General features: G+C 33.4%; 1 protein-coding gene across 3 annotated transcripts in view; it reads right to left on the minus strand.

The window, feature by feature from the left end:
* LOC115211766 (atrial natriuretic peptide-converting enzyme-like) overlaps positions 1-23,389 on the minus strand; it is a 112,232-nt gene that overhangs the window by 27,844 nt on the left and 60,999 nt on the right. Inside the window, exons 17-28 of one of the 3 annotated variants that reach the window (XM_036503263.1) lie at positions 22,319-22,389; positions 16,233-16,362; positions 15,829-15,899; positions 14,457-14,541; positions 13,651-13,724; positions 10,275-10,383; positions 9,873-9,943; positions 6,462-6,549; positions 6,067-6,137; positions 4,831-4,922; positions 2,926-3,070; positions 1,340-1,450 (exon numbers count right to left, since the gene is read on the minus strand). In XM_036503263.1, the coding sequence (XP_036359156.1) occupies positions 1,340-1,450; positions 2,926-3,070; positions 4,831-4,922; positions 6,067-6,137; positions 6,462-6,549; positions 9,873-9,943; positions 10,275-10,383; positions 13,651-13,724; positions 14,457-14,541; positions 15,829-15,899; positions 16,233-16,362; positions 22,319-22,389 (1,118 nt within the window). The remainder of the gene's footprint in view (positions 1-1,339; positions 1,451-2,925; positions 3,071-4,830; positions 4,923-6,066; positions 6,138-6,461; positions 6,550-9,872; positions 9,944-10,274; positions 10,384-13,650; positions 13,725-14,456; positions 14,542-15,828; positions 15,900-16,232; positions 16,363-22,318; positions 22,390-23,389) is intronic. The other 2 variants (XM_036503264.1, XM_036503265.1) reach the window with 2 other exon arrangements.

Raw genomic sequence — 23,389 nt, forward strand, 5'->3', positions numbered from 1 at the left:
AAATTACCCAAATTTGCCAACTTTAATTCTAAATAACATCAGATTCTTTAATTTATGAGATAAAGTAATTGGTTGATCATAATCAAAATTCAGATACATCAAAATTGAAAGCAATAAGCAAAATTAAAGAGGGCCCATTTTGCAAATGACACTGACTAGATCCTGTATATATATATATGTATATATATATATATATATATATATATGTATATATATATATATATATAATATAATATATATATATATATATATATATAATTAATAATATCAAAGGGTAATCAGAAATATTTGAAATTTCCATTACTAGTGGCCTAGCATGTAAAAAATTTAGTCAATAGACTATATATTATTCAGGAGTCCTATGATGGATGCCTCTTATGCGTTTAAATGTACACTGCATTTATATGGATATATATATGTTTTCATGGCATTTTTTCTGAAGAGATGGTGGCGTGGGTTTCCGCCCCGACATCTGAAACTTGGAGTTTCATCATGGCTACCGAATAATTGTCACATATTATATTTACATAAATATATATATATATATATATATATATATATATATATTTATATTTAGGGCTAAAAACTACTATGTGGAGGCGCAATGGCCCAGTGGTTAGGGCAGCGGACTCGCAGTCATAGGATCACGGTTTTGATTCCCAGACCGGGCGTTGTGAGTGTTTATTGAGTGAAAACACCTAAAAAAGCTCCACGAGGCTCCGGCAAGAGATGGTGGTGATCCCGGCTGTACTCTTTCATCACAACTTTCTCTCACTCTTACTTCCTGTTTCTGTTGTACCTGTATTTCAAGGGGCCGGCCTTGTCACTCTCTGTGTCACGCTGAATATCCCAGAGAACTACGTTAAGGGTGCACGTGTCTGTGGAGTGCTCAGCCACTTACACGTTAATTTCACGAGCAGGCTGTTCTGTTGATTCGGATCAACCGGAACCCTCATCGTCGTAACCGATGGAGTGCTTCCCATGCTAGAAGTAGATCACATACGATCAAACTACTGTAGTTTGATCGTATGTGATCTACTTCTAGCATATGGCTGTCCACATAGTGGTTTTTAGCCCTAAATATACACATGTATTGGAATTTTCTCTGATTTTTCAGATTTTTATATGCTAGGCTACTGGTTTTAAATTGATATTAATTACATTAATATTCAATTTATCTCCCTCATTATTTAAATATATATATATATATATATATATATATATATATATATATATATATAATATATATATTTATATATATATGTATACATAGAGAGTGAGAAAGAGAAAGAGAGAGATACACACAGCCATACACATATATACATAAAATATTACATACCACAGTCTTGTTCATCAGAAAAATCATTGCAGTTATCCCTTCCATTACATTTTTCTTCCCCTGGAATACATCTTCCATTGTCACATTGGAAGTCTGTGGAAGTGCACTTTTCTACAAGAATCAACACCATAAAAAAAATTATTATATGAAAAATATAAACAGACACAGTAATAAACATTTGGACATGAGTTAATAACAATAACTGAAAGATTTAAAAACAGAACTTCAAGACAAGATGTATTAAATTCAAACCTCATCACTGACATTGTATTCTACTCACAGATATAGACTTTATGACTATAGTTTTAATTCATCTTGCTGAAAATAAGTATAACTCCTGTTCCTTGGTTGAGTATGTCATTATTTTAAGAAGGACATTCAGCTATAAAATTTATTGTTCCATTGATTCTATGAATTCAAAGTTTGGAATTGCAGTTTGTAACTTTTACATTGGCTCCTGGAGTTAAAGATCGGTTCCATACTTGGTTTATAGAATTTATTTTGCAATTTTCAATAATAGGAAATTCTAAGTCAACTTCATTAAATTTAGATAATTAAGGCAACAAACTAAATATCATACAGCTAAGCTGAAACTCACCCTAATTAACCCACATATTTTAATGATTCTTTTATACATATTTTTTTTGTTTTACTTCTGCTCAACTGTGAAGTAGGAGTGGATCTTGTTTTGTCAGTCAAACAAACTGGAATAAGTAGTGATTTGTTCATAGCTCAAAAACAGAAACCAATTCTGGTTTCAGGAATTAAGAACATTCCTACTCTATATTTAAATAAAATTACAACCAGAAATTTAGTTAAAATACTTTTTATAAACATTTGTTTATGGTACAAGACAAAAGATACTGCTTCATCTACATTGTTGAAGCTTGGCAAAGTAACAAGATAGGCATTGCTTGGTATTTACATGGTAAAATGGTAAGTGTTGGGAGAAAAGAAGTTGCGGAAATTTTTCAGTTTCTGAACCAATACAAAATGTCATTTGGAGAAAGTGCAAGGTTTCTTCCTAACTGAATGTAGATTTTTTAGAATGTGTGTAGATTTTACTGCAAAGTGTCATAATCCTCAACAATTACCACCAGTCACAACCAATTCAATCATTCTCTAAGCAACTCCCTAATCCTTCATTCGTTAAATCTCAGTCTTTTAGACAGATATTTTCTCAAGTCAAGATGCAAACCCGAATCACTAATATGGAAACAAGACATTTTCTGCAGTAAAACGCAACTTCTAGAAAATATATTTCATTCTGAATACACATAAACAGTTGCTGATGTATTGAGAAAGTAATGATTAAATTTTCTTTTATTTAACTCTTTTGTTGCCATATTTCGGTTGAAATAAACTGCCTTTATTTCAATTAATTTCATTAAAAACAATGAATTTACAGCTGAAGTTTGAAGCAGAAATTAACATGTGATTTTAATGGCAGGCATTAATTTAAATCATATTAAAGCAGGAATAGAACCAAGAGTAGTTTTGGGCAGGTTAGTATTGAAAGAGTTTAGCTCAATGTTAATTACTGAATATGTTTCCTGGTAACAATGAAGAATCAAAGATGGCCTTACGTGAAAGTACATAATAAGATCCACTGGAAAGTGGTCTAAGGCTCAGACTCTTCATTGTATCAAACAACTTGCATTGGTAGTCCTTCTCATAATAATGGAATGCTTTACAGACAAACTCTCGATGATATAAACAATTTTTGGCACACTGAAGATAGAAATTCAGAAATAATAAAAAAAAAAATTATTTCAAGAAGTGTATCAGTAATATAATTTTGATAAATTTTATAGAAAACATATTAAAACAAGAGTAGAGTAAAATCTTTTCTACTCTAAGCACAAGACCCGAAATTTTGGGGAGGGGGCCAGTCGATTAGATCGACTCCAGTGCACAACTGGTACCTAATTTATTGACCTTGAAAGGATGAAAGGCAAAGTTGACCTTGACAGAATTTGAATTCTGAACATAAAGACAGATGAAATACTGCTAAGCATTTTGCTTGGCGTGCTAATATTTCTGCCAGCTCGAGAGTAGAGTAGAATGATTTAATGTAGTAAAAAGATAATCAAAACACATTATTTGGAGTGTTTAACAATCTTGATAAAGCTGACAGAATTTTAAAATATTTTTCAGGGGTTTATTAAATTAGTAGCCACTATATTGGAATAACATAGTTGAGGCACATAAAAATTGATAATAAAACTTATGTTACCCAATTACAGTTAGCTACTAATTTATTTATAGGTTTGTTGATCCTTTCACAAATCATAGACCATTGGGTCCATGAATTAGACATAGGCAATCTTTTTTGAGAAGCAGGCTGCGTGAAACATGACTCATCATCAGGTGAACCACAATACTGAAAAACTGTTAGGCATGCCATCCAGAAAGACATCCTTCAGAGCCATAATTTGCAATCACTCTCATAGATCATTGGTTTGTGAAGTGTTAACTTTTGTCACAAAGGCCTGATGCTCATTCTCCAGTCAAGTTATACAAAGCTAGCAGGACTAAGTGTTTTACCTATAGATAGTAAAACACCCGCAGTAGACTATGAATTCACAATCAATTAGATTGATACCTGCACTATTTGCTATTTTTCATTTTTCTTTATTGAAACATTATTCAACAAATTAGAAAACTAGAATCTTGAGATCAAATGTAGGCTGGAGGTTATAAATACACTGATTCGATGAGCTGTAGACTGTAGCATGACATAAAAAATGCATGTCTTTTAACCATTGTCCTTCAAATTAATATCCCATATCTTTCATTTGATGTGAAGCATACTTTATTAGTTTGACTATATATTAAATGAGTTATCAGTATAAATAGTATGAGTATCTTATAGATATACCATCTACGTTGGAGAGAATTGGAAACATCTTGCTTGTGCAAGTGCAGTCAGTTGAAAACTCTGCATTCCAGGCACCGCTAGGTTTCAGGGGGTCATCAGGAGAGAATGTGCACTACTTTAATTGAAATCCTAGCTGTTCAACACATATGCTTTTAATAATGGTTCATTTTTGTATAGATTCAAAGCCTTATTGTTAAGGGAGAACATCTATAATTGAATAGACCTACTACACCCCCTGGTAATTAGCCAAAAGATGAGATGTGCAGTTATATGACACTCTGGTCTTTTGACTGATTGACTACATGTGACAAACTAAGTAGATTGATGACACCCAAGTAAGAGCTTCTGAATAAGACACAGTAAAGTATCCAGTTTAACATTCTACTGTTTTGCAAACCTGTATTACTGTAAGTGTCTTGAAAACAAGCTTCAAGCATATATGACCTTTTGTCCAATGAAGTTAGCTGTAGATAACTTACATTGAAGCTAGCAGCATAACTAAAAATCTAATACAGATATATAACTATTGATTCTATTTGTCAAAAGTATATGGGCTCCAGCACATTTTCAATTAAGAAAGAGAAAATTGAAGAAAAATAAGTGAATTTACAGTCTCCAGTGGTATGTGAACATAGAATTCCTTTGGAAATGCATGAATGACAAAGCTTGTGTCTTGTTTCTCAAAATTGTCAAGTATGTAATCTAAAAAAACAAAAAAGAATTTGTTATGAATGCTATTGTTTAGTGTTAATTCATACTAGAGTTGATTAAAAATATATTCTTGGGTATATTTTAAAATTAAATGTAAATGAAAATATGAAGGACATACTAAAGAAACAAGATGTGGTTGTTAGCATTGGTCATATTCTCCTTAAAGGCTAATTTCATTCTATTATATTTTGAATATACTTTTCCAATTTATTCAGATTAATCTCGCCTCTAAGAGTTAAATGGGCTGTTTGTTTCCAGCCACAATTCCATTTTCAGAATTCCATCATATGATGGAACCCTGCAGTTAACTTTGAGATATAGGAAAAGCACAGGCATTACAGATGTTTAAAAAGTTTGAGGCTGATATTTTTTTGATACATTAAACCTTCACCAAATCTCTGTTGAAAATGGAATTGTGGCTGGAAACAAACAGCCCATGTAAGTGCTTGATGTTATCAGCTAGGTAAAGAAGTACTTTGAAGTCCCAAAATAGTGAGTTACATAAGGTTGATGATTAGTTGAACTTCTAGTTGTGAATGCCTCAGTGAGGGAGAGAGTTCTAGAAGAATGTGGTTCTGAGTAGAAAGGATTGAGTAAAGTAATTAGCACAGGGTTTGGTGATGATACACAATAAAGACAATGGAGAGAAAATGGACATTTATATCAAATGGACATTTTTCATGTAGTGATGGTTATGGGAGTGACCAACTGACAGGGAGATGGTATATTTGTTGAGAATGGGATGGAGTTTGGAGAGGCATAATGTACCATGAACATAAAACCAATGAGTAGAAAAGAAGCTGAAACAGTGAGCTTGAGTAGAGATGGGTAAGAGATATAAAGTGCAAAATTTGTGCCTCAGAAATGCTTGAACAGACAAGCTGTCAATTATTAGGAATTAAATGAAAATGTGATACATCTCAGCTATACTTTATTAGTCATATTTACATATCCTTAAAGCTTGACCAGAAGTGGGATGAAACTTTATTATCAACTGTAGGTTATTTTCACAAATGATACAGTTTAATTTATTTTACACACGTACAGAATTGTGACAACCTTATTATAATCATATATTCAAATTTAAATATAGCCACTTGCATTGAATTAAAATCATTTCAATTATTATACATACCACAATCTTTTTCATCTTCACCATCAGGGCAGTCATTTTGTCCATCACATTTCCAACTCAGTAAAATGCAGCTGTTATAATGAAATTTTGTTCATATAGAAATCAACTTAAGCAATATTTGCATGTGTATTTTGATTTATTGCTTTTTGAGAAGGAAATATTTTTCTAGTTGATGAAAGGAAATATTCATTCTAGTATGTGATCAAGAGAAAAATACATTGCATGAAAAACCAGACACACTTTTACACTCACAGCTAATATGTTCACCTTTCATAAGATTATAACAATTATGTTTTTCCTCCAAACTACGTTATAACATACTATTGAAACATATTCATTGCTTATGAATATTAAAATGGTTAATAGAACAAGAAAGAAAAAATGAGTTATCTTACCTCTTTGTGGCTGTACAATACATTTCATTAACTCGACAGTCCAGGGAAAGAGTTGTTGTAACTGGAGCTTGTGTAGTTGTAACTCTATCTGAAATAGTCAGACAAATCTTTTAACTTTTATCATTTACTTGCTTCAGTCATTTGACTAAATCCTTCAGCAGTGCTCCAGTCATGTTGGGGTACTGTTTGAAGGGCTTAGTCAAATAAATTGGCCCCAGTTCTTATTTTTAAAATCTCATACTATTTCTATCAGTTGATTGTGCTATGCCACTAAATTTCAGGGACATTAACAAACCAACACTGGTTGTCAAATGTCAGTGGAGAGAGAAACACAAACACAAATTCACATAAACACACATATTATAACGCAATGAGCTTCTACCCACCAAGCAAATCCGCTCACAAGGCACTAGTTGGGTTAGGGCTATTGCTCAATGTGTCCTGTAATGGGACTGAACCTAAAACCATGTGATAGACATTAAATTGCAAAATGAAAACTAAAATATTCGTAAACATCAAAATATCATTGGCTTGTAAGAATTCATTGGTTACTTAAAAACTGATTCATATTTTTGCTTTTAATGTGTCAGGTTTCTTTCTTACTGTAAATTATTTCATTAATCAGGAATCAGTAATCAACAACATGAAAGTGAGAGTTGCAATTGATCATCATTTTCATTTTAAAGTCCATTTTTTTCTTTTTTGCATGGATCAGACAGGATTCTTTGAGAGAGATTTTTCCATAGCTTGATGCCTTTCCTGTTGTTAACCCTCACCTTTTTCCAAGCAAGTTATTAAACTCCTAGTTTGTTAAACAATGAACAGCCCAGATGTGATTTTGTGGCTGACTGCAAGCATGAGACATCACCTGTGATGTTTGCAGTTGGTGAGGATGATGAGAGAAAGAAACTCACTGAGACAAACACATACATGCACAGAAACACACACACACGCACACACACACATGCACACACACATGCACACACCCATGTATATGTGTACATACATACATACATACATACAACGACCACACATCATTAGAGTACTGCTTCCATACATCGAATGTTACACCAATCATCTCATGCATGCACACATGTACACATGTATACAAATAATGCAAAATAATTTATTTTACTCAGTTACTGGATTGTGACAAGCTTGTTATAATTATATTTACAAATTCAAATATAGCCAATTGCATTGAATAAAAAATCATTTTAATTATTATACATACCACAATCTTCCTCATCTTCTCTCATCAGGGCAGTCATTTTGTCCATCACATTTCCAAGCCAGTGGAATGCAGTTGCTATGAGGAAATTTTGTTTATTTAGAAATCAACTGAAGCAATACATGTGTGTGTATTTTGATTTATTGTTTTTGAGAAGAAAATATTTTTTGTCTAGTTGATGAAAGAAAATATTCATTCTAGTATGTGATAAAGAGAAAAATTCCTTGCATGAGAAACCAGAGATACTGTTATAGTCACATCTAATCTATATATATATAAAGCTGAAGTTGTCTGTGTGTGGCAGGTTTGGTAGCCTTCAACTAACATTATCTCCTCTGAGATCCTGCGGCGCAAGTTAACTAAAATTGAGAGTCTGATAGAAGAAGGTTTGCTCTTCATTCCATAGAAGATAAAATTCAAATTGGACCAAGTTAAGACCAAAATCATTTAGATCAAAAAGGTGCTTTTTCTCTATGAAAATCCCTATTTTTTACGATTTTTTGACTGCTGTGTTGCCATTTGTTGGTGTATTTCAACTAGAAAGATGTTCACTTAAAGAGAATAACAAGCTACATAATGCCAAATGTTTAGTTTTCAAAAATTTCAATTCTAAAGGGTCAAAACAAACCCGAGCAACGCTGGGCAATGCCGCTAGTAATATGTAACAGAAAGTTGTGTTCAACTTTCATAAAGTTATAGCAAGATTTGCTTTTCGTTCTACTACTTTATAACATTCTATTGAAACGTATTCAATGCTTATGAATATTAAAATAGTTAATAGGATGAGAAAGAAAAATGAGTTATCTTACATCTTTGATGCTGAACAGTACATTTCATTAGCTGAACAGCCCAGAGGGAAAATTGTTACTGGTGCTTGTGTAGTGGTAACTATAACTGAAATAGTCAAACAAATCTTTTAACTTTTATCATTTACTTGTTTCAGTCATTTGACTAAACCTGTCAAGTAGTGTCCCAGTCAAGTAGGGACACTGCTTGATGAGTTTAGTGAAATAAATTGGCCTCAGTTCTTTTTTTTAAAGCCTCACTTATTCTATCAGTTACTTGTGTTGTACTACTAAGTTACAGGGACTTTGATATACCAACACCGATTGTCAAATGTTGATGGAGGGACAAATAAAGACACATAAACACACATATATATATTATACACAATTAGCTTCCAACCATTAATGAAATCCACTCACAAAGGCAATGGATGGGCTGGGGCTATAGTGGAAGACACTTTCCCAAGATGCCCTGTAGTGAGATGGAACCTGAAACCATGTGGGTGCAAAGCCAGCTTCTTGCAGTAGACATAAAAAGGAAAAATTACAAGGATTATTTTTGTAATTTTAAATAAAATTGGCCATATTTAACTTTCTATGAAGTGGCGTTTATGTTTTGTGTCTCTGCAGCCTGAGAGTCTTCTTGCTTTTTCTTTCACCGAATTAAATTCCTGTTGTTTAAGTAAATTTCTCATTTTTGATAATGATTGCCCATTATTACAAGTACTTAAATAAAATTTGGGATTTTTTGCGGAGGGTGAAAGTGGTAACAAGAACAGAACTGTGAGAACAAAACAGTAAAAAAATAAAAAAGAAAAAACAGGAAAAGACAGAACAATAGATATATAGATATGGATTCACATGCACACACCCAGACACGCATTTAGACTATTAAGCAATCTACAGCAAACTATTGAGATGAAATGGGAAAACAATTTAAAGCATATCACTTATGGAAAAGAGATTTCCAGTCTAACTGGAAATTTTTGTTACTGAAATCCATGTGCTTGAAATGAAGGATAGGAAGAGAAGGTTTTATGTATTATGCAAACATCACATATAGGAAAGACATTGAAATAAAGTGTTTAAGGAGAAAAGAAAAATATGAAATATTTATGCTTTAGAAACGTCTGAATAAACAAGCTGTCAATCATTAGCAATAGAATGAAAATGTGAAACAATTCAAGCATACTTTATCAGTCATAATTACATATCATTGAAGCTTGACCAGAACTGGGAGAAAAGTTTTCTATCATTTGTAAGTTACCTTCCCAAATAATACATAATAATTGATTTTACAGTTACAGAATTGTGACAACCTTGTTATAATCATATTTATAAATTCAAATATAGCCACTTATAATGAATTAAAATCATTTCAATTATTATACATACCACAATCTTTCTCATCTTCCCCATTTGGACAGTCATTTTCTCCATCACATTTCCAACTCAGTAAAATGCAGCTGTTATAATGAAATTTTGTTCATATAGAAATCAACTCAAGCAATACTTATGTGTGTATTTTAATTTATGGCTTTTGAGAAGAAAATATTTTTTGTCTAGGTGATGAAAGAAAATATTTATTCTAGTATGTGATCAAGAGCAAAATTCATTGCATGAGAAGCCAGACACACTTTCACATATAGGTAAGAGAAAGATGTGTTCACCTTTCATAAAATTATAACCAGATTTGCTTTTTCTTCCCCTAGTTTTAACGTACTTTAGAAACATATTCATTGCTTATGAATATTAAGATGGTTAATAGGATGAGAAAGAAAAAAAGAGTTATCGTACGTGTTTGTGGATGTACAATACATTTCATTATCTGAACAGTCCAGGGAAAGAGTTGTTGTAACTGGAGCTTGTGTAGTTGTAACTGGAGCTCGTGTAGTTGTAACTATATCTGAAATAGTAAAACAAATCTTTTAACTTTTTATCATTTACTTGCTTCAGTCATTTGATTAAATCCTTCAAGCAGTGACCCAGTCATGGTGGCATGATATTTGAAGGGCTTAGTCAAATAAATTGGCTCCGGTTCTTATTTTTAAGATCTCATACTATTTCTATCAGTTGATTGTGCTGTGCCACTAAATTCCAGGGACATTAACAAACAAACACTGGTTATCAAATGTCAGTGGAGAGGGAATCACAAACACAAATTCACATAAACACACATATTATAACGCAATGAGCTTCTACCCACCAAGCAAATCCACTCCACAAGGCACTAGTTGGGTTAGGGCTATTGTGGAAGACACTTGCTCAATGTGTCCTGTAATGGGACTGAACCTAAACCATGTGATAGACATGAAATTGAAAAATGAAAAGAAAAATATTTGTAAACATCACAATATCATTGGCTTTTGAGAATTGATTGGTTACTTAAAAACTGATACTTATTTTTGCTTGTACTGTGTCAGGTTTCTTTCTTACTGTAAATTATTTCATTAATCAGGAATCAGTAATCAGCAACATGAAAGTGAGAGTTGCAATTGATCATCATTTTCATTTTAAAGTCCATTTTTTTCTTTTTTGCATGGATCAGACAGGATTCTTTGAGAGAGATTTTTCCATAGCCTGATGCCTTTCCTGTTGTTAACCCTCACCTTTTTCCAAGCAAGTTTTTAAACTCCTAGTTTGTTAAACAATGAACAGCCCAGATATGATTTTGTGACTGACTGCAAGCATGAGACATCACCTGTGATGTTTGCAGTTGGTGAGGATGATGAGAGAAAGAAACTCACTGAGACAAACACATACATGCAAGGACACACACACACACACACACACACACACACACAAGTATATGCATACATACATACAATGACTGCACATCATTAGAGTACTGCTTCCATACATCGAATGTTACACCAATAATCTATGCATGCACACATGTACTCATGCATACATACATACAAATTTAGACACATCCATTTATATACATAAATGTATAATGGTGTCAGTGTTTGTGTGTGTGTTTGTGTCTGTTTGGGATTACAGTTACTCCTCCCACACCGTCCAACTAATTTTAATGATATTTGGTATATAGGTAGATCACAAGTCCTCAAGTTCAAATAAAGCCGGAATTTTTCGAAAATTCCATAATGATCAGTTGGCATCGATTTTTGTGAGCTCTATCGAAAATTCCCATAATGATGCTATTTATTCTGCAGCTTTTGCACTTTTTCACATGTAAGATTTCAACAAAGTCGAGAGAATAGTCTCTTAGAAAATGCTTATTCAATACAAGTGGGCTTAACAATACAGGTGACTTAACCTCAACGTGAAAACATGAGCAATGCTGGGTCCAATATCTAGTACATACATACATATACGCATGCTTGCATACATACATACATACATACATACATGGTGGCTGCCCCCTCGTTATCGAGTATGGCCATTGCACGAAGCTTAATCAATGTTGTTATCATGCAATGCCTGTGCAAGAAGATATTTTCTAAAGTGAGGAAAGGCTGTGCACTGAGTCAATCCCACTCACTTAATAACAGTAGCCTTAATCCGAAAAGAAGAACAAGTCAACATCATCGGTAACCACTGAGCCGCAGATTTTATGTCGGAGTTATCCTAGTTACCTGAGTTACCTTCTCCTGGAAGGATGCCCTAACAAAGGCTAGGAGTCCTTCACTCCCAATGGTTTAACCGCGTGATCAGGTATTCAGTCCCATTATTTCTATGTCCCCGCGCATGATACATCCTTAAGACATTTATTGGATGGCAGTTGACTCTCAAGAGTTCCTCCACTCTTTGACGGGTTTTGTTTTTCATCCCACAGGGTGTCCAATAAACACCCTCCTCACCAAGCAAGCTTGGTGGGGTGGCCGGTTTAGTCACTGACAACCCTGCAACAGGTTGTACTGGGTTACATATTACCTGTAGCACTCGAAAGTGACCTGACATAGATACATACATACATACATGCATACATACATGGCAGCTGCAACCAAGTTTTGAGTAATGATATTGTTTGAGCTTGATTGTTCTCTTAAACATGAGCAGCACAAAGGTGGAGTTTCAGTCCTGCCTGAGACTTACACTCATTTGTACAGAGTTGGCAATGATGCGTGCCTATAACAGTAGGTGTTACAATATTGTTTTGATGAACCTTCATGTAATGTTTTAGTCTGTGTCCTGACACATATCCCTTTACACACTCTCTGCAAAAAGAGATGCTGTATATTGTGTATTTAACAAATTCTCTGTGCATATGGCTTCTTTGATGATTTGTAAATCTGTTTTACTGAGGTAAACACACCCTTATTTGTTACATGTTAATCTGGGTTTTCTGCGAAAATTCTCATTGAAAGTCACATGAAGATTCTCAGTAACATCTCCCTTGAGTTTTTCCTACATTATATGATTTTATTTTAATTCTCTCCTGCACTACCATGATCCACAATATATATATATATATATATATATATAACTAAAAATGAGGGTGTCTGAGAGACACCACCATGCCGAAATAGCAGTCAAAACCCTGACTTTAAAAACCAGTCTCTCAGATACCCTATTTTTAGTTGTAAAAAATTATTACCTTTGTACGGTATTTTTCCCATGCTGGCCACTTGATAATATCGATATTCAAATATTGATATTATCCTTATTTATGACTTTATATATATATATAAATCATCATCATCATCATGTCTGAATACACAAGCTATCAATCATTAGCAATTGAATGAAAATGTGAAACAATTCAAGCATACTTTATTAGTCATAATTACATATCATTAAAGCTTGATCAGAACTGGGAGAAAAGTTTTCTATCATTTGTAAGTTACCTTCCCAAATAATACATAATAATTGATTTTACAGTTACAGAATTGTGACAACCTTGTTATAATCATATTTATAAATTCAAATATAGCACATGCACACACACATGCACACACCCATGTATATGTCTACATACATACATACATATATACATACAACGACCACACATCATTAGAGTACTGCTTCCATACATCGAATGTTACACCAATCATCCATGCATGCACACATGTACACATGTATACAAATAATGCAAAATAATTTATTTTACTCAGTTACTGGATTGTGACAAGCTTGTTATAATTATATTTACAAATTCAAATATAGCCAATTGCATTGAATAAAAAATCATTTTAATTATTATACATACCACAATCTTCCTCATCTTCTCCATCAGGGCAGTCATTTTGTCCGTCACATTTCCAAGCCAGTGGAATGCAGTTGCTATGAGGAAATTTTGTTTATTTAGAAATCAACTGAAGCAATACATGTGTGTGTATTTTGATTTATTGTTTTTGAGAAGAAAATATTTTTTGTCTAGTTGATGAAAGAAAATATTCATTCTAGTATGTGATAAAGAGAAAAATTCCTTGCATGAGAAACCAGAGATACTGTTATAGTCACATCTAATCTATATATATATAAAGCTGAAGTTGTCTGTGTGTGGCAGGTTTGGTAGCCTTCAACTAACATTATCTCCTCTGAGATCCTGCGGCGCAAGTTAACTAAAATTGAGAGTCTGATAGAAGAAGGTTTGCTCTTCATTCCATAGAAGATAAAATTCAAATTGGACCAAGTTAAGACCAAAAATCATTTAGATCAAAAAGGTGCTTTTTCTCTATGAAAATCCCTATTTTTTACGATTTTTTGACTGCTGTGTTGCCATTTGTTGGTGTATTTCAACTAGAAAGATGTTCACTTAAAGAGAATAACAAGCTACATAATGCCAAATGTTTAGTTTTCAAAAATTTCAATTCTAAAGGGTCAAAACAAACCCGAGCAACGCTGGGCAATGCCGCTAGTAATATGTAACAGAAAGTTGTGTTCAACTTTCATAAAGTTATAGCAAGATTTGCTTTTCGTTCTACTACTTTATAACATTCTATTGAAACGTATTCAATGCTTATGAATATTAAAATAGTTAATAGGATGAGAAAGAAAAATGAGTTATCTTACGTCTTTGATGCTGAACAGTACATTTCATTAGCTGAACAGCCCAGAGGGAAAATTGTTACTGGTGCTTGTGTAGTGGTAACTATAACTGAAATAGTCAAACAAATCTTTTAACTTTTATCATTTACTTGTTTCAGTCATTTGACTAAACCTGTCAAGTAGTGTCCCAGTCAAGTAGGGACACTGCTTGATGAGTTTAGTGAAATAAATTGGCCTCAGTTCTTTTTTTAAAGCCTCACTTATTCTATCAGTTACTTGTGTTGTACTACTAAGTTACAGGGACTTTGATATACCAACACCGATTGTCAAATGTTGATGGAGGGACAAACATAAAGACACATAAACACACGTATATATATTATACACAATTAGCTTCCAACCATTAATGAAATCCACTCACAAAGGCAATGGATGGGCTGGGGCTATAGTGGAAGACACTTTCCCAAGATGCCCTGTAGTGAGATGGAACCTGAAACCATGTGGGTGCAAAGCCAGCTTCTTGCAGTAGACATAAAAAGGAAAAATTACAAGGATTATTTTTGTAATTTTAAATAAAATTGGCCATATTTAACTTTCTATGAAGTGGCGTTTATGTTTTGTGTACTTGCAGCCTGAGAGTCTTCTTGCTTTTTCTTTCACCGAATTAAATTCCTGTTGTTTAAGTAAATTTCTCATTTTTGATAATGATTGCCCATTATTACAAGTACTTAAATAAAATTTGGGATTTTTTGCGGAGGGTGAAAGTGGTAACAAGAACAGAACTGTGAGAACAAAACAGTAAAAAAATAAAAAAGAAAAAACAGGAAAAGACAGAACAATAGATATATAGATATGGATTCACATGCACACACCCAGACACGCATTTAGACTATTAAGCAATCTACAGCAAACTATTGAGATGAAATGGGAAAACAATTTAAAGCATATCACTTATGGAAAAGAGATTTCCAGTCTAACTGGAAATTTTTGTTACTGAAATCCATGTGCTTGAAATGAAGGATAGGAAGAGAAGGTTTTATGTATTATGCAAACATCACATATAGGAAAGACATTGAAATAAAGTGTTTAAGGAGAAAAGAAAAATATGAAATATTTATGCTTTAGAAACGTCTGAATAAACAAGCTGTCAATCATTAGCAATAGAATGAAAATGTGAAACAATTCAAGCATACTTTATCAGTCATAATTACATATCATTGAAGCTTGACCAGAACTGGGAGAAAAGTTTTCTATCATTTGTAAGTTACCTTCCCAAATAATACATAATAATTGATTTTACAGTTACAGAATTGTGACAACCTTGTTATAATCATATTTATAAATTCAAATATAGCAACTTGCATTGAATTAAAATCATTTTAATTATTATACATACCACAATCTTTCTCATCTTCCCCATTTGGACAGTCATTTTCTCCATCACATTTCCAACTCAGTAAAATGCAGCTGTTATAATGAAATTTTGTTCATATAGAAATCAACTCAAGCAATACTTATGTGTGTATTTTAATTTATGGCTTTTGAGAAGAAAATATTTTTTGTCTAGGTGATGAAAGAAAATATTTATTCTAGTATGTGATCAAGAGAAAAATTCATTGCATGAGAAGCCAGACACACTTTCACATATAGGTAAGAGAAAGATGTGTTCACCTTTCAAAAAATTATAACCAGATTTGCTTTTTCTTCCCCTAGTTTATAACGTACTTTAGAAACATATTCATTGCTTATGAATATTAAGATGGTTAATAGGATGAGAAAGAAAAAAATGAGTTATCTTACGTGTTTGTGGCTGCACAATACATTTCATTATCTGGACAGTCCAGGGAAAGAGTTGTTGTAACTGGAGCTTGTGTAGTTGCAACTGTAGCTTTTGTAGTTGTAACGGTAGCTTTTGTAGTTGTAACTATATCTGAAATAGTCAAACACCCTCATTTTTAGTTATATATATATATATATATATTGTGGATCATGGTAGTGCAGGAGAGAATTAAAATAAAATCATATAATGTAGGAAAAACTCAAGGGAGATGTTACTGAGAATCTTCATGTGACTTTCAATGAGAATTTTCGCAGAAAACCCAGATTAACATGTAACAAATAAGGGTGTGTTTACCTCAGTAAAACAGATTTACAAATCATCAAAGAAGCCATATGCACAGAGAATTTGTTAAATACACAATATACAGCATCTCTTTTTGCAGAGAGTGTGTAAAGGGATATGTGTCAGGACACAGACTAAAACATTACATGAAGGTTCATCAAAACAATATTGTAACACCTACTGTTATAGGCACGCATCATTGCCAACTCTGTACAAATGAGTGTAAGTCTCAGGCAGGACTGAAACTCCACCTTTGTGCTGCTCATGTTTAAGAGAACAATCAAGCTCAAACAATATCATTACTCAAAACTTGGTTGCAGCTGCCATGTATGTATGTATGTATGTATGTATGTATGTATGTATGTATGTATGTATGTATCTATGTCAGGTCACTTTCGAGTGCTACAGGTAATATGTAACCCAGTACAACCTGTTGCAGGGTTGTCAGCGACTAAACCGGCCACCCCACCAAGCTTGCTTGGTGAGGAGGGTGTTTATTGGACACCCTGTGGGATGAAAAACAAAACCCGTCAAAGAGTGGAGGAACTCTTGAGAGTCAACGGCCATCCAATAAATGTCTTAAGGATGTATCATGCGCGGGGACATAGAAATAATGGGACTGAATACCTGATCACGCGGTTAAACCATTGGGAGTGAAGGACTCCTAGCCTTTGTTAGGGCATCCTTCCAGGAGAAGGTAACTCAGGTAACTGGGATAACTCTGACATAAAATCTGCGGCTCAGTGGTTACCGATGATGTTGACTTGTTCTTCTTTTCGGATTAAGGCTACTGTTATTAAGTGAGTGGGATTGACTCAGTGCACAGCCTTTCCTCACTTTAGAAAATATCTTCTTGCACAGGCATTGCATGATAACAACATTGATTAAGCTTCGTGCAATGGCCATACTCGATAACGAGGGGGCAGCCACCATGTATGTATGTATGTATGTATGTATGCAAGCATGTGTATATGTATGTATGTACTAGATATTGGACCCAGCATTGCTCATGTTTTCACGTTGAGGTTAAGTCACCTGTATTGTTAAGCCCACTTGTATTGAATAAGCATTTTCTAAGAGACTATTCTCTCGACTTTGTTGAAATCTTACATGTGAAAAAGTGCAAAAGCTGCAGAATAAATAGCATCATTATGGGAATTTTCGATAGAGCTCACAAAAATCGATGCCAACTGATCATTATGGAATTTTCGAAAAATTCCGGCTTTATTTGAACTTGAGGACTTGTGATCTACCTATATACCAAATATCATTAAAATTAGTTGGACGGTGTGGGAGGAGTAACTGTAATCCCAAACAGACACAAACACACACACAAACACTGACACCATTACACATTATGTATATAAATGGATGTGTCTAAATTTGTATGTATGTATGCATGAGTACATGTGTGCATGCATAGATTATTGGTGTAACATTCGATGTATGGAAGCAGTACTCTAATGATGTGCAGTCATTGTATGTATGCATATACTTGTGTGTGTGTGTGTGTGTGTGTGTGTGTGTCCTTGCATGTATGTGTTTGTCTCAGTGAGTTTCTTTCTCTCATCATCCTCACCAACTGCAAACATCACAGGTGATGTCTCATGCTTGCAGTCAGTCACAAAATCATATCTGGGCTGTTCATTGTTTAACAAACTAGGAGTTTAAAAACTTGCTTGGAAAAAGGTGAGGGTTAACAACAGGAAAGGCATTAAGCTATGGAAAAATCTCTCTCTAAGAATCTTGTCTGATCCATGCAAAAGAGAAAAAAATGGACTTTAAAATGAAAATGATGATCAATTGCAACTCTCACTTTCATGTTGCTGATTACTGATTCCTGATTAATGAAATAATTTACAGTAAGAAAGAAACCTGACACAGTACAAGCAAAAATAAGTATCAGTTTTTAAGTAACCAATCAATTCTCAAAAGCCAATGATATTGTGATGTTTACAAATATTTTTCTTTTCATTTTTCAATTTCATGTCTATCACATGGTTTAGGTTCAGTCCCATTACAGGACACATTGAGCAAGTGTCTTCCACAATAGCCCTAACCCAACTAGTGCCTTGTGAGTGGATTTGCTTGGTGGGTAGAAGCTCATTGCGTTATAATATGTGTGTTTATGTGAATTTGTGTTTGTGATTCCCTCTCCACTGACATTTGATAACCAGTGTTGGTTTGTTAATGTCCCTGGAATTTAGTGGCACAGCACAATCAACTGATAGAAATAGTATGAGATCTTAAAAATAAGAACCGGAGCCAATTTATTTGACTAAGCCCTTCAAATATCATGCCACCATGACTGGGTCACTGCTTGAAGGATTTAATCAAATGACTGAAGCAAGTGAATGATAAAAAGTTAAAAGATTTGTTTTACTATTTCAGATATAGTTACAACTACACGAGCTCTAGTTACAACTACACAAGCTCCAGTTACAACATCTCTTTCCCTGGACTGTCAAGTTAATGAAATGTATTGTACATACACAAACACGTAAGATAACTCATTTTTCTTTCTCATCCTATTAACCATCTTAATATTCATAAGCAATGAATATGTTTCTAAAGTACGTTATAAACTAGGGGAAGGAAAAGCAAATCTGGTTATAATTTTATGAAAGGTGAACACATCTTTCTCTTACCTATATGTGAAAGTGTGTCTGGCTTCTCATGCAATGAATTTTGCTCTTGATCACATACTAGAATAAATATTTTCTTTCATCACCTAGACAAAAAATATTTTCTTCTCAAAAGCCATAAATTAAAATACACACATAAGTATTGCTTGAGTTGATTTCTATATGAACAAAATTTCATTATAACAGCTGCATTTCACTGAGTTGGAAATGTGATGGAGAAAATGACTGTTCTGATGGTGAAGATGAGAAAGATTGTGGTATGTATAATAATTGAAATGATTTTAATTCAATGCAAGTTGCTATATTTGAATTTATAAATATGATTATAACAAGGTTGTCACAATTCTGTAACTGTAAAATCAATTATTATGTATTATTTGGGAAGGTAACTTACAAATGATAGAAAACTTTTCTCCCAGTTCTGGTCAAGCTTTAATGATATGTAATTATGACTAATAAAGTATGCTTGAATTGTTTCACATTTTCATTCTATTGCTAATGATTGATAGCTTGTGTATTCAGACATGATGATGATGATGATTTATATATATATATAAAGTCATAAATAAGGATAATATCAATATTTGAATATCGATATTATCAAGTGGCCAGCATGGGAAAAATACCGTACAAAGGTAATAATTTTTTACAACTAAAAATAAGGGTATCTGAGAGACTGGTTTTTAAAGTCAGGGTTTGTGGCTGCACAATACATTTCATTATCTGGACAGTCCAGGGAAAGAGTTGTTGTAACTGGAGCTTGTGTAGTTGTAACTGTAGCTTTTGTAGTTGTAACGGTAGCTTTTGTAGTTGTAACTATATCTGAAATAGTCAAACAAATCTTTTAACTTGTATCATTTACTTGCTTCAGTCATTTGACTAAATCCTTCAGGCATACAATGACCGCACATCATTAGAGTACTGCTTCCATACATCGAATGTTACACCAATCATCCATGCATGCACACATGTACACATGCATACAAATAATACAGAATAATTTATTTTACATAGTTACAGGATTGTGACAAGCTTGTTATAATTATATTTACAAATTCAAGTAAAGCCACTTGCATTGAATTAAAATCATCTCAATTATTATACATTCTTCTTCTTCTTCTTCTTCTTCTTCTCTTCTTCTTCTTCTTCTTCTTCTTCTTCTTCTTCTCTTCTTCTTCTTCTTCTTCTTCTTCTTCTTCTTCTTCTTCTTCTTCTTCTTCTTCTTCTTCTTCTTCTTGCTAGTTCATTTAGTGTCCAGTTATGAATATTATAACCATGACATATACCTGAGACAGCTAGAACATTGATGCCTGTTACCTTTTTGCATTTAGCTCAATTTTAAGCATTACTTTAATTCAAAAATACTCCTTCCATAAATGTTCTTTCATTTGAGCTTGTACTTTGTATAGTTTATTGATTCTTAAGTATTTGTATATCTGGATTTGGTGTAGTTCTCTAATTTCGGTTTTGTTATCAAATATGATATTATTGATCCTAATTAGTTTTCCTCTCTTCAAGGCTGTTTTGTTAAATTTTTTTAAAGCTGAGTCTCATATTCATTACTTTGGTAAATCTCTGTCTGTAATGGTGTTGTCAGTTGCTTATCATTTGCAGCATAAGACTTGAGATCGTCGATAAGTAAGAAATGGTTGATTGTTTTACCGCAGCAGTTGTATTCACATTCAGTTCTGTTTAGCATGTCAGTTAAAGCTAACAATGTTAAGCCAGAAAAATGTGGAGAGAACGACTCTCCTTGGAAATTTCCTCTTCTAATAGGGATGGATCTAGTTTTACAATTCCCTCTTTTATCTCTAGTCGCAGAACTGTTTGCTATTTACTCATGGCAGGTTTTATATATTCTATTGTTACTGATGCTACCTTACTCATGGTCCATGTTTTCAGGATCCATGTGAAGGGAATACTGTTAAAAGCCTTCCAGTGAGCAATTTATGCCATTTCCAATTCCTTCCTTTTTCTTCAACAGTTTTCAAATATGGCTTCATTGGTCAATAACTGACCTTTAAAGCCATTTGAGCTTTGGCAACACCTCTTGTTGTTGTTGTTCTCCTCCAGCTCTGCTTCCTCTCTCTTTCTCTCATTGTTGCTCTTGTTAAAGTTTATAATTTCCGTAACTTTTTTTTGTGGAAATTAGTTCTGAAGTATATATTTAAAATTTTGGTATAAATGAGACAATCAAAGAAGGTAATGGTTCATGTGACTTCAATGGAATAAACTTTCATTTTCATTTTGACCAATAACAACTCAAGTAATAGCATCAAATAATAAGAAAATGTTGGTGTTAGGAAGGGCATCCAGCTGTAGAAACACTCTCAGATCAGACTGGGCCTGGCGCAGCCTTCTGGCTTCCCAGACCCCAGTTGAACCGTCCAACCCATGCTAGCATGGAAAACGGACGTTAAACGATGATAATGATGATGATGATGAGAAAAGAAGAAATGAAATCAATTGAGGATGTTATATCTAATGAAAGTATCTCAATATAATCTGTTAATACTGTAAGAAGCAGCAATTTTAAGTGGTAATTCCTTGGAAGCTCAAAGACAACTATTTTGAAACTGAATCTACAAAAGGGAGTCAAAATCACTGAAACGAAAATAAGTGTGTTGCTTATTAATAAGTGTGTAGACCCAAGTTCTACAATCATGTATATACCATTTGAAGAGCTCCAGTTTCTATTATCACAGCCATAATGTCATTTTTGATGTGACATTGTAGGCAGTGGAAATGCTTTTAGACAAATATGACAATTAGCACTGCCATAATATATAAACTTTACTTTATTTAGAATCGTTCATTTAGTATTTCGTAAGTACAGGAAATACATACTTTACCCACCTCAAAGTTACAAAAGCAAAGTTGATTCTCAGTAATAAAAAGATGTAACTAAGGTAATGTCTGACTTTCTAAGATTTCAACTATCAACTGTCCTAGTAACAGATACATCACCAACATGTCAAATCTTCAACTTCTCAGACTATCATAGATAATTTCTCTCCTAATCTCCTAATCTCTATAATTATGATAGTTTTTCTGATATCAAACGTTTCTACTACAAATATTACTTTGAATTATATGAGAGTCTAGTCACATATACTTACCACATTTACTCTCATCTTCTCCCTCAGGACAATCACGATCTCCATCACACTTCCATTGAAGAGGTATGCAACTATTGAATAAATTTTCCTTGTATTAGAAATAAACTTAAACAGTAGACAAAAAATTGTTTTTTAAACAGTGAAATATTGAGAGGAAAAACCCATGATTTTCCAGCTTCTCTCAAAATGGTGAGGTTAAAGCTGTATTAGTTGAACTATAAAATAATATCAATAAGAAAATTATAGGGATAAAGGGAATTTTAAAGGACAACGTTTAGAGTGAGAAGGATTGATCAAAGTGATTATTGGGTGGTTTGTAGGAAAGTAAATACAGTAGAGATTATGAGAGGAAAAGAGATGAGTGCATAGGTAAGACGGGTTGGAAGGATACACAGCTTATTTTCAGGAAAGCAGAAGCTATTATTGTAATTACTGTGGACATCATCTACATATGAACCTGTGTGTGTTTTGTGAGTGTGTTGAGAGGTTGTGTATATTTATGTTGTAATCCAATTATACATCTTAGACACAGTGCCATTTTAATGCACTGGCATAGTAGATAGTTGCCTAGCCCTCACCCCAACAAACTTAGGGGTCTAACTGTAATCTTTGTGTAATGTGGCTTCCTATCTATAAATAAATACTATCGGAGGGAATTCCATTGATGAATTACTGTTGTATATAACATAGCATAACTCTTTGACCTTCAGTTAAAAGAAAAATATTGATATGAGTAATTCTAAGGACAAGAATGAGTGATCACTGATTACTTATGGAATACTATTTATATAAAGAGATAGAAAGAGGTAAAAAAGGGAGCTAGAAAGATATGTGTAGGGGAAAAAATAATTCAAAATAACTCCAGTATACTTAATTCATTCTAGAAAGTTGACGTTAGTTAATGGGAACAAACCTAAAGCCATATGTATCAAATATAACAGAATCATGCTATGGAAACAAGAGATGAACAGCAATGGGTAAAATGAAAGAAAGAGTATTTTAATTGATATTTACTAAACAATCATAAATATTTGCCTAATACACTCACATTTTCTTCAACGTCTTAAAAGA

Source organism: Octopus sinensis, linkage group LG5 (genome assembly GCF_006345805.1).
Source record: "Octopus sinensis linkage group LG5, ASM634580v1, whole genome shotgun sequence".
Taxonomy (NCBI): Eukaryota; Metazoa; Mollusca; class Cephalopoda; order Octopoda; family Octopodidae; genus Octopus; species Octopus sinensis.